General features: G+C 36.7%; 1 protein-coding gene across 1 annotated transcript; it reads right to left on the reverse strand.

Annotated features, from left to right (window-relative positions):
• Nucleotides 1-1,541: 1,541 nt before the first annotated feature.
• LOC306850744 (glycogen phosphorylase, brain form) lies at nt 1,542-12,484 on the reverse strand. Its single transcript, XM_079386583.1, has 20 exons — nt 12,100-12,484; nt 10,617-10,718; nt 10,176-10,254; nt 9,984-10,087; nt 9,701-9,832; nt 9,095-9,206; nt 8,148-8,230; nt 7,538-7,681; nt 7,329-7,421; nt 6,853-6,999; nt 6,610-6,773; nt 6,290-6,404; nt 6,098-6,199; nt 5,840-5,987; nt 5,486-5,544; nt 4,868-5,009; nt 4,464-4,671; nt 4,004-4,138; nt 3,694-3,760; nt 1,542-2,829 (listed from the first exon to the last, which is right to left on the reverse strand). Exons 1-20 carry the CDS (start codon nt 12,340-12,342, stop codon nt 2,677-2,679), a joined length of 2,532 nt encoding a protein of 843 aa, XP_079242709.1. The 5' UTR covers nt 12,343-12,484; the 3' UTR covers nt 1,542-2,676.
• Nucleotides 12,485-12,817: the final 333 nt, after the last annotated feature.

The following is a 12,817-nucleotide window of genomic DNA, read 5'->3' on the forward strand; positions in this document are numbered from 1 at the left end:
TCTGTAACAAGCCCATTGTAATTGATCCACAATTACATTCTTGCAACTGTTTAATAATTGTTCTTTAATTTAGTGGAATGAGTAACATGCACAAAGTGAATGAGGCAATACATAATTCAAGGATTTAGTTGGATGCCAAGATCCATGACTCTACGAAACAATGAGCAATAATGACACATCTTTGATTTGCTCTGTCATGTCATGTATATATGATGAATATTGTTTTCTTCACCGTGTGCACTGGCCATCTGACATATTTAAAGTAATTTTCACTGTAATACAGCTCTTTTGAGATTCAGGATCTGCTGTATTATTGCTCTGTGTGTCACGTTATATTTGTTTTTTTATTATTTTTTTAGGGCTGATAATAAAGTCATGTGATCTAGGCTCTCTGCTGATGTTATTCTCAGAAAGAAACTGTATCATAATTTTTGTTTTCCTCTGCTGATTGTAACTGATGCACTGAAAGGAGAGCACAACCAAAAGTTTATTTTGTGAAGGACTATGTAGAAATGATCATTTTAGCGAGACCATCAGGTTCTAGAGTGCAATAATATTATCTAAAGCTGAAGGACAACCATGTGTAAGACCAAAAACAACTTTATATAAAAAAAATGAAGATGCTCACTTATATATTCCATTGTACTAGAATGTAAAAATAGACCACAGAATATTCAGTTATTGATCTGAACACAGATTTTATTCTGCCGCCTTTGTTGATGTTGACCAAACTTTGCATATTTGAATTCAGCACTTATATTTTAAAATTATTTTTTTGTAATGAAATACTGCCCAGTTATTTCAACAGCAACTGTTACTTTTTGCAGAATATATCATGAGTGGTTTACAATGTTTTCTTCTAAGCTGACACATGCACAGATGTAAGTACAGTATGTTTGTTTGTAAACAATAAAAGAATGGAAAAGAAATGCATGCTTTCTGATATCCATTATTTAAAAGACTTTCATACTGAATCCCAGGAGAACAATTTTATTTTATTTATTCTTTAGTTTATTTTCTTATAATTTCCTCCCTCTATAATTTTTTTGTATCTATTACTGTATTTTTCACTTTTTTATTTTTTTAACATCAGAAACAAATGGGAGGCTATAAGCTAAGAAAACCTTGCACTTGGATCTCAATTTGGAGAAAGTTCAGCTGTCTAGCCCTAACCTGCTCTTCTTGCAAATACAATCCCCTCACAAACCATAATGACCAGTTGAATTTTACTAGGCAGGGACAGACTGGTCAAATCTAGTTAAACTAAAGCAGTGCAGGGAGGCACGTATAGGAAGCTTGAGGTATTTTTGCTGAATTAACTTGCTGATAGGCTGTTTTACTATGTATCGGGTTCATGCAATGCCTCATTCATGTTCATTTTTACCTCGCCTGGCACCTGTTCAAGCCATTCGTTACTATTCTGAATGATATGAATGCTGCGTTACAATATGACATCAGCATTCAATCTTCAAAACAATGAACAGATTATACATTTAGTTACCTTTAATCATTTTAAGTCAACAGCATACTGTTTTTGTTTTCAACATTTTTATTATTTGTTAACATGGTTTTAACACCATTAATTGTATACAGTACTTTTGTAAAACGTAGCAAGAAAACAAGGCCTCAGTACAATGTGTGAATGTTCAAAGGCAAATCCATAAGCATACATTCAAACAACTGAAATGCTGTTTAATGTTCAAACTCAAGACAGGGTTTGCTTTATGAATTTGCCAAAGTTCAAGCTGCTTTGTGAAATGAACAACAGGACAAACATCTCATAATTTGGTAATGCTATGTGAAATAGAGCAAATTGAATCAGCTTCGACCCTGCCAAAAACAAACAAAAAAAACCCCAAAAAGCAACTACAACATTATTTCTAGGACACACATGATGAATTCCCATGAGTTTACATCAGCCAGCTGCCATACATCCTCTTTTATTATTATTTTATGAAATATAAATCTCTTATTGTTGTTAATATTGCACAGTGTGCACACAAGGCAGCCTTTAACCTGCATTTGAAAGCTTGAATAAAAAGATAATTTGCATTCTGGAGTCATTACATCAATGCTGTTTGCATTTGTTTCTTTTAAGGCTATCGTTTCTAACTACATATATCACGTATTTTAAGGCAAATATACTGCTTCTGCTGAATTTAAACATGACAAAATATTTGACCTGCAATCACATTTAGTCTATTTAAGAAATATTCCTAGGACACGAATGCTGATTTGGCTTCATAAAATACTCAAATCAGTCACAATGGCCACTTTCAAAAGGACTGCAACAAGGAATGCATAAAAACTGAGAATTTACACCAATTGATGAATAAATGCCTCTGAAACTGAAGCTTCAATAAATTAGTCTCAGATGACCAACAAACTGAATTTTCATAATGGAAACCATGATGATAGATAGTTAAGTATAGGCATGTGAAAGTAACTGATTTCAAACCTGTTACAGTGTAAGTGCACATGGAAGAGTTAGTTTTTTTGCGTGTATGTTGAGGGTACACTACAGTAATGAAGTTCAAAGAGGTATTATGCATAGTGAGAGAAACCTGAATCTGAATCAGGTGAAGCGAGTCAAGGCACACCGGCACACTGGAAAAGGTTGAGGAACAGGAGAGCAGACCCAGTGGACACCGTCAGACCGTCATGTTGCCCACTTCCTCATTCACGTGGTTCATTAGGTGGCGGGATCTTGACATCGGACGGCTCTACGCCCCAGATCTCACGTGCATACTCTGCGATGGTGCGGTCGCTGGAGAACTTTCCAGAAGCAGCAATGTTTCTGATGACCTTTTTGGTCCATTCTTTTGGGTTCTGAGGAAAAGAGTGGGGAATTTTACACAAATTTGAGCTTAAAAAGCTGCTATTGGAAAACAGCTGTGAAAGCAGTTTTACCAATATATCCGTTCATCAAGGTCAACTATACATTTTTAGTAGCGGTAGACTATGTGACCCTGGACCACAAAACCAGTCTTAAGTCGCTGGGGTATATTTGTAGCAATAGCCAAAAATGCATTGTATGGGTCAAAATTATCAATTTTTCTTTTATGCCAAAAATCATTAGGATATCAAGTAAAGATCATGTTCCATGAAGATACTGTGTAACTTTTTTTACCGTAAATATATCAAAACTTCATTTTTGATTAGTAACATGCATTGCTAAAAACTTCATTTGAACAATTTTAAAGGCAATTTTCTCAATAATGTGATTTTTTTTGTACCCTCACATTCTAGATTTTCAAATAGTTGCATCTCGGCCAAATATTGTCCGATTCTAACAAACCATACATCAATGGAAATATCATTTATTCAGCTTTAAAAAAAAAAATTGACCCTTATGACTGGTTTTGTGGTCCAGGGTCACATATAGAGTCGTGTAATTATTGTAGATCAATCAGTCAGTGAACACTGGTCATTTTGACATTTAGCGCCCTCTTATGACAGGTCCAAACACTTTCTGTAATATACCTGTGTAATTAAAAGAGGAAAATGTTCAATCTATATAATAGGCAATATTTTTAAATGACATATATTATATCAGAGCCTTGAAAAATAAACTATTTAGCATTTAATGGAATAATTTTCAATGATAAAATATTACTACGGACACCTTGGGCTCAGCAACTGGAAAGCCCATATTGGTAAACCATCAGTAAATATCCGAACATCTGAACTCACCCTGTAGAGTTCATTAACTTTTTCTTGACAGCTGATATATGCTTCATAGTCTGCAAACACCTTGAACCTGAGAGAAAAACAGAAGTCAGACACCTCCACTAAAACGACTAAAGCATAAATAAATCTGATAATGGTTACATAAAATAGCTATGAATTTTATAGACGTATTAGGGTAAAATTTTAAAATAAACCCGTAGCAAGTTTCCCTTATGTATAAACAAAAATTGTATAAGCCACACAAGTAAATGCAAACTTTTTTAAAAGGGAGTAAAACGGGTTTTACACAGACAACTGATCTCTTTAACACTACCTGTCATGATTCATGAGCATGTTGACAACATCTTTGAAGAGTTCAGGCTCTTTGGGGTTGAAGAATCCAGTGCTGATCTGATCCATCACCTGCTTCAGTTCAGGCAGACGCTCGTAGTATTCCCTGGCATTGTATCTAGATCACAAACAGTGTTATTATAAACTACAAATAAAACCATTAAAAAAATTTTTGGCAACTGAAATGAAAACAAAATGGATATATGTTATATAGAGTCAAAAAAAATTACAAAAAAATAAATGCCAAAAGAGAGAAAACTGAAAATATCAAAATATTGATCAAGTCAAGAGGAGTAATTACTCATTTTAGCTTAAAATGTTCTCACAAAGACAGAATATAGAATAATCTAGACTTGTATTTATGTTCTTGCTTCATTTTTTGATTACATCAGTCCTCCAGCCTAAAGCTTCCTTGTCCCATTTCTATCCATTCACTCTCGCACCCCTTTTTGTCCATGGCCTCCACATCCTCCACCCTCATGCCAAAGATGAACAGGTTTTCCTCTCCAGCTTCTTCTGCCATCTCCACATTAGCACCATCCATGGTGCCGATGGTCAGAGCGCCGTTAAGCATGAACTTCATGTTCCCTGTACCGGAGGCTTCTGTACCTGCCGTGGAGATTTGCTCGGACAGGTCGGCAGCAGGGATCACTGAAGAGCAAAGCGTATGACACATTCAATCACATACTCAGCGCATAATTTATAACATTAAAAAAAAAAAACTATAACGCATCTATAGCAAAAATATTTATTAGTTTAATCACTGAATGTTATCTTAAAAAACATAATAAATCTCATCTGATCTTTTTCTGGCTATACATCAACAGTTGTTTATGAATTTACTCACCTTTCTCAGCTAATGAGACTCTATAGTTCTCCAGGTAAATGACCCTGAGTCTGTCTCCCACCACAGGATCATGATTCACCACCTCCCCCACTGATGTGATCAGTTTAATGATCATCTTTGCCATGTGATAGCCTGGTGCCGCCTGCAAGAGGCAGTGCAGGACAACACAAAAAATACTTTTTAGAACTTTTAAAACTCTTACAGCAGTGGCTCTCAACCTTTTTGACTTGAAGGCCTCCCATTGTCCAGCACAATATTCAGAGGCCCCTCATATGAAAAAGCAGCTAGTTTTCAAACTCAAACTACGAGTGTCCATTAAATGAAATAATTTAAAAAGTACTCCACGATTTCAGACGTTTCAGGAATAGTATGTTCTTGAATCTCACTTGTTTCTGAGGGCGAAAAAATCTGTTTGTTTTTTAACATTTTCAATTAAGATTATTTTTATTATATCTTCATTTCATATTTTGTCAAACTGTAGACCCTTCTGAAGTCCACTGTGGCCCTCTAGTGGTTTGAGAACTCCAGCTTTTGTCAAATACCATTATGACCATTATCTAAATAATAATAATAATAATAATAAGCAATTTTCAATTGAATTAAACTGAATACACATACCTTTCCTCCAATCATTACGGTCCTTGGAACAAATTTCTTGTTTGGTTCTCTCTTAATCCCTAGAAAGTGCAGAATGAAAAAAGATTTATCATTTATAAAATCAATCACTAATTACTCATTAAGTGGAGTTATTTAAAAAGGAAACTCCTACATAATTCTGATAAACAACAAAAAGTTTTATTTCCTATAATATTTTATAAAATAATTTCAATACAACTCTACAAAACAAGAAAACAGCTATACCAGTAAAAGACAAACCAATATTAATAAAAGTGCTATATCTTTGGTCAGTTCCTCTGTCCTGATCAACCCAGTGTGAACACATTCCTGTGTTTTTCTGTGTGTAATTCTTACTGTTGTATAAAGTGATGACATGCAGGCAGTTGAGCAGTTGTCTCTTGTACTCATGGATTCTTTTGACCTGGATGTCGAAGATGGACTCAGGGTTTATCTTTACTTTGTACTCACTCTCCAGATACGCTGCAAACTTCAGCTTATTCTCCTAAAAAAAATGAATAAATAAGTCAAACAAGAAAAGTAAAAACATTTTAAAAAATCATAATGCATAAATACCAAACACCAAAAATCATAGAAACAATAACAAATGTAGACCTGTTTCACTTTGGCCACATCCCGAATAAACATTTCATCATTGACAAAGTCCAACAGTTTTTTTAGCTGGAAAAGATCTGTCAGGAAGTCCTCACCAATTTTCTGAAAGGAAAACGCGCACAAGACAGTGAGGGACAGAAAGAAAACCTGTGGGGGAAGAGCAAGAAAGAGTAACTTTGTTAAGAAGGTCACCTCAGCGATGATATCAGCCAGGCCGGGGTTGCAGAGCAGCAGCCAGCGACGAGGTGTGATGCCGTTTGTCTTGTTCTGAAACTTCTCTGGCTCAATGTCACAGAAGTCCTTAAATCTTGAACCACAAAAAATAAACATGTCTCCAAGTTCTAAATGTCTAAAATGTCTAATATCGAAGCAAAATCAATGGGGAAAAAACTGTCAATATATAGCTGACCTAACTAGTATCTCTACACGAAAATAAAAAAATCATGGCTCCCTGGAAATGATTAATTCTGCTATCAAATATTTTTGTATAACAACTGATGCACTCTACGCACACAGTGGTTTTGACGATGTCTGAGTGAATCCGTGCGACTCCATTAACAGCGTGCGAGCCGACCACACAAAGGTGGGCCATGTTGATCCTCTTTGGATCGCCCTCCTCGATCAGGGACATCCTGCGCAAACGATCACTGTCGCCTGGATACAGCGCAGCAATTCTCTACAACAGAGACTCAATCAGACAAACTGGTTCATTTAACAACATCTTAATGATCTTGAGTGTATGTGTGTATCCTCACATCCAGATGTCGCTGGTTGATCTCGTAGATGATCTGCAGGTGTCGTGGCAGAAGTTTCTCAAACATGTAGATGGGCCAGCGCTCCAGAGCCTCAGGTAACACCGTGTGGTTTGTATATGCACATGTCTTTGTAGTGATCTCCCATGCCTACCCACATACATGCATACATAAATGCTAATTTTGATAACTTGTCAAAAATAGAAGTTCCATCAAATAAATAAGAAAATTATTTTGATTTGGCTGGTTGTGTGCACAATACTTTCTTTACATTAGCATTACTATGCCTATTACTCATGTCAGCATGACTAAGCAGAAAAATTCAGCACAACAAAACGATCAAGGAATTAGTTTGCTTTTCATTTGTGCCATAACGCATATCAACTAATTTCAGTAAATGCACGTCTATGAATAATGTAATTATTAGTAAATATTATTCCATTATCTTGACACACAGTGTGACAGCCTGAACATCACACCTTTTCCCAGTCTAGCTGCTCTATATCCACCAGGATCCTCACGAGTTCAGGAATCGCTAGAGCTGGATGAGTATCATTCAATTGGATCGCCACCTGAGCGAGAGTTTTGAAAGCATTATACTATTTTGAAGCATATAGGTTCATTCGAACAAAAATTCTCTGTCAAATTTAAAAACATCAGCCAATTGAATTTTTTAAAGCAATATCACCTTTTCATGGAAAGTCTCAAAAGAGGTGCGCACGGGATCCCGGCAGCCAAACTTTGAAGATTTAAAGCGTCTGATGATATCCTGCAGAGTAGCAGCCACCACAAAGTACTCCTGCTTCAAACGGAGCTCCTTCCCTTCAAAAAACTAACACATGCATATACAAAGAATTTAATTCATATTAAAGATATACATGCAGAAAGCTTTGCAAATAGCGAAAAATTTCATTGTGTGTCATTTTTTCTGATAGAATAACCAAGCATTCTGGTTTCTGGCTGTTTAGTTCAGTAGCTGTGTGAACAATAGCTATATACACTAGTGTATCATGACCTAAGCCAACTGTTGCTCAGGACGCCATATTACAGTTTCATACTTCCTTTTTGCATTACACCTATCTGTGGTACTGTTGCACAACATACGAGTTTTCAGTCTGCTTGTGCCAGGCCACTAAACCCTATGTTGCATACCAGCATCCACATACACAAATTATATTTTGGTAACTAATACACATTCTTGCTCTCTGTTCTCCCTCTCTGCATATTCACTCCATCTGGCGCACACACACAGGCATCTCACTAAGAGTTTTATAGTATTGAGAGGTGTGTGTACTTGCATTGTCATTGGGGTAGAGCACCCTGGAAATGTTCTCTGCCAGGTTTCGGTCCAGTACAGCCTGGATGTAATCTCCCACATTAACTACAAAGAAAAAAAAAAAAAAGAGAACATTTCATAATCTTATTGTATTTTTTGCATTATAAATCAATGATACAACAGACAAAAAAATACTCTCAGCATATACAGTAACATTTTAGCCACACTATTTTTGTTTTCACAGGCTAGTGGTCACAGACCATGTTTTTTTTTCAGGATTCTTAAAATAACAGAACAGCATTTATTTATCTTTTGTAACCGTATACTTTGTCACTTTTGATCAATTTAATACACCCTTGCTGAATAAAGTTAATTTCTTCTCAAAAAAAGAAAAGAAAAAAAGAAAAGAATTGTCTCTTACAACTATTTGCAGAGGACACTACACATTGGGAAAATGATAGCGGAAATATGACTTAATTTGGATGCAAAACATTAAGCGTACCATATGTCTATTATAGAATGAGACATTCAAAGCAGAGGCCCGACAATCATGAAGGACCCTCTCAAAAGCAGGCGTATCTATTGGTAACGCTGGCCTGCTGCCAGCTGCTCTCCTGTTTCTGTGCTGCTGCAAGAATGCTATATTTAGTATTCTACACAGAAACCATTCTCCCAGGAAACAAGTTTAACTCAAGGAAGAAGGTAAGTTTAGACTAGTTCACTCTAACAGTAATACAACACACTATTTCAATGATACTAGGAAATTTCGAGCATACTGTAATTAATTTTAGCATAACAATATTGCAACAATCTTAGCTCACACAGCAGCAAGGATCCTCCACACAAACCAGGACCAAGTGATACAGCCGAAATAGTACCAAAACACAGATGTGTCATACTGGACCAAGGACTGAATATATGTGTGTGTGTGTGTGTGTGTGTAAATGCATTATCATTGTGTGGACTCACATTCATGCAGGTTGAAATCATTAGGAGCTTTGGCAGACCACAGTCTCATAGTATTCACAGTGTTGTTTTTATAACCAGGCACAGGAGTGTCGTAAGGCATCGCAAGCACCACCTACCAAAGAAAAGATGGTATAAATAAACTGATTTTAATTAAGCTTAATTCAAATTTAATTACATTTATAGAGAACATATAACAGACACTTCAACTGATTTTGCTTCAGGATCAAATTTTTTAATCAACCCAACCCAGTGCTAAAATTGTATACAAAATGTCTTTTAAAAAATTAACAAATGAAATCTATTACCAAGAAATTATGAACTTGTGCCTGATGCACCAAGTAAGATTTGATTGTACACAACCTTTTGTCTTTCCCTTCTCTTATCTTATCTTTTAAAAAATTACATCCACATTCATGATTACACAACCATCCAAATGTTTGGGGTCAATGTGATTTAAAAAATATATATATATATTATTTTTATTTAGCAGGGATGCATTAAATTAATATTTTAATTTAGCCATGTTTTTTCTCCTGCTATTTTATCAGAACAGGATAGTTTCAGAAATTAGTTGAGAGTCATTGCACTAGATCATGACTGACAGACCTGGGTGTCAACCCACTTTGGTCCCTCATTTGTATGCTCCACTCGGCCATAGAAATGCACAGGCAGCATGTACTCTGGACGGGCCTTCTCCCAAGGGTTACCATAACGCAGCCAATCATCAGCTTCCTCCACCTAACAAACAGAGTTTCAGAGTCCCAGAGTTAAATGGTTTTGATATAAAAACAAAAACAAAAAAACAATGAGGCTTTTTATACAACTAACTCAATATAAGGCTAAGGTAAATGTATATCTGTGTATGAATGTATTTTCAGTTTTGGTTTACCTGCCAGCCATTGGTGATCTTCTGATTGAAGATGCCAAACTCATAACGAATGCCATATCCATATGCCGCCAAACCCAGAGATGCCATTGAGTCCAAAAAACAAGCTGAAGGAGAAGACAAATGCCCATTATGATCAGGTTGTGTACTCTACCACAAGTGTAGGTTTTTTTTTTTTAAAGTTAAGTTTGGTACCTGCAAGACGTCCGAGCCCTCCGTTTCCCAATCCTGCATCCTCCTCGATCTCCTCCAGCTCTTCCAAATCTAGTCCAAGCTGAAGATCAGCACCATCATGTCAAAAAAAAAAGAAAAAGCATCTCATTATAAAAACATCTACACAACACAAGTTGCATGTTGGGAAACAAAATTTAAAATGACTATGTAAACTTTGCACACTTTAAGGTTTCAGCAACTTGTGTTTTCACATTTAGTAAAGGAAGGGTTTAGACAGTTTTGCAAGCCTGTGGCAATTGGTCTACATCCTCGATGAGCTCTCTGTGGGTGAGCAGGGGAAAAAACAACTGTTTCTAAATTATCAGGATGTTTAAGTAATAGAGCTGTAGCCCAGTTCTGCAATTAAATAACAAACGCTCTACTAAAATATTAAGTTTTCCAAGTCATAGTGATGCACTTTACCTGGTAGATGGCCTCATCACAGGCATTCTGCAGCCCAAGATTTATCATGGTGTTCTGTAGAGTTCTCCCCATGTAGAACTCCAGAGACAGATAGTGGATGCGCTGCAACAGAAAACACACCGAGATAAATCTGACTGCATGAGCATTCACGTCTACAGAGAATCTGTATCTAAACATACTCTCCCTCTTAAAGTCAAACTCATGCTCTAGTCATGTCTCTTTCAGACTGCTCAAGTGCAACATGCTTAATTTGATGTCTTTGGCTTGAGATCAACTTTTCATAAGATGTCTGCAAAAGGAGTTCACAGCCTGCTGAAGGCCTCAAATCCACAGTGAACACCACAGTAATAAATAAATGCTTGCTTCACTTTCATGTGCTGAGACGGTGCTTAATGACAGCATATTGTAGGTTTAAATAAAGTGACACAGTGTTTTACTGTTTTTCCAAGGGTCTGAACCTCAACAAGCTTAATGCTTGACTAGAGTGAAGTTCCTGGAAACACTTCACGTATTGGTGTGCTGTGCTCAACCATATAAAGCTATGTGGTTCCATTTAGAGATATCTAGATAGGAGGAAAAAAACTGGTATTTTACTGGTTCAAAGGACTGCTGAAATAAAGCACACAAATCTCTGGAAAGCAGTTGAACTCTCTGAATTTTGGGTAGTGCCCAGAACAGGACCACTCTTGTGCACTTAATAAAAAAAAAAAAAATAAAAAAAAAAAAAAAAAAGTGTTAAATAATAAAATCCTAAAAGTCATAAAGTATAGAATGTTCCCATGTAACGATGCTTTAACTCAAAATACATGGCTATGTTTCATGTTTATCAACAAGTAACAACTAGTTTCACAGAAACATGAATATATAGTGCAAGCTACACTGGTGAAACCACAAAAGGCCTGAAGAAAATACACTTTCAAATTATTGCTCTCCAAAAATTACCTCCCTTCATAATAAAGCACCCAGGTCACAGATGTCTATTAATAGCCATGAGTGATTCTGCACATGGACCATTTCAGTGCATTAGATAAGGCCTAATATGTTCTACTGGGTTTGACAGTATAGTGTAATCTGTACTTTCCCTAGAGAGCATACAACATCAAGTGATTGCAAAATACTCAGTTACTAATGATGGCCTAATGTAACAAGGAACAGATCACACTTTGCACAGGAAGCACAAACTAGCAGCTGACCCCATGTTAAAGGATGACCAAATGGATGTCAATGCAAAAAACACAAAGCTGAGAAAACAAATTAATGTCCAGGTTAAATTCAATATGAATCTTCAGTATACAATGCACTATGCATATGATGGTTTATACATCAAACTATTATTCATTTATTCAAATACGCATTTATTACTACTATGCAGTTACGAATGTATGTAAAAACAGGCACTTATTAATTGACATGCATTTTTATGTCTCCCACTTCCTGGCTGCCTGCACAGGGAAGAGGAGGAAGAGGAAGAAGAGATCCGTACCTTCGGGTCTTTCTCGTAGTAATACTGCTGAGTGCGGATCCAGCGGCCCACCAGGTGATCCCGCACCGTGTGCGCCAGCGCGAAGTAATAATCCCGCGGGGTGGCCACATTGCGGTCCTTCACTAGGGTAAAGTGAAGATGCCTGTTGAAGCTCTTTTTGATTTCGGCAACATCCCCCAGCCCAGCTATACCACGAACACTGATCTGCTTGCGCTTCTCTTGGTCGGTCAGAGGTTTGGACATGTCGACAACGCGTTTAAAAAGCAAAGAATGAAAGTTTGTACCCCTCGACTTGCTGTGCCCAGGTTAGTGCGGTGTGCAAGTACTTTACACGCACTGTTCCCTATGAACTTGACTTGACACACCCCTATGTCAACTAGAGAAGAAAGTGGGCGGGGCTTTATTGGGCAGTGCTGCTTTCGTAATTGCATTGTCATTGGCTACGTGAGATGTCAATCATTGCTATTAGCAACCATTAGGCCAATGTAACATTTTAGCATAGCCTCTTTTAGCTCTAGTAAGGATAACTTGTAAAGACTTGCCCATTTCCTTACGTTTCATAAGAGCTGAGTTTCCATTATTATAGTTATACAGACTTTTTATTGATTGGATTGAGAGCCAGAATCTGGCCGTATATGGAACGAGTTTACAAGCAACCAAATTGAAAACATGTAAAAGTGGGAGGAGTCTGATTTAGAAGTAAAGACTGAGTCTGAGT

The sequence above is a fragment of the Barbus barbus genome, assembly GCF_936440315.1.
Source record: "Barbus barbus genome assembly, chromosome: 30".
NCBI classification, from domain to species: domain Eukaryota; kingdom Metazoa; phylum Chordata; class Actinopteri; order Cypriniformes; family Cyprinidae; genus Barbus; species Barbus barbus.

What these genes read in the sequence shown, in the direction of transcription:
- LOC306850744 (XM_079386583.1), bottom strand. Translation starts at nt 12,342, where the DNA reads ATGTCCAAACCTCTGACCGACCAAGAGAAGCGCAAGCAGATCAGTGTT. An exon ending in CCGTAATGATTGGAGGAAAG is followed by an intron (nt 5,010 to 5,485) that starts GTATGTGTATTC and finishes TGCCTCTTGCAG; the next exon opens with GCGGCACCAGGCTATCACAT. An exon ending in AGTCTCATTAGCTGAGAAAG is followed by an intron (nt 4,672 to 4,867) that starts GTGAGTAAATTC and finishes TTTGCTCTTCAG; the next exon opens with TGATCCCTGCTGCCGACCTG.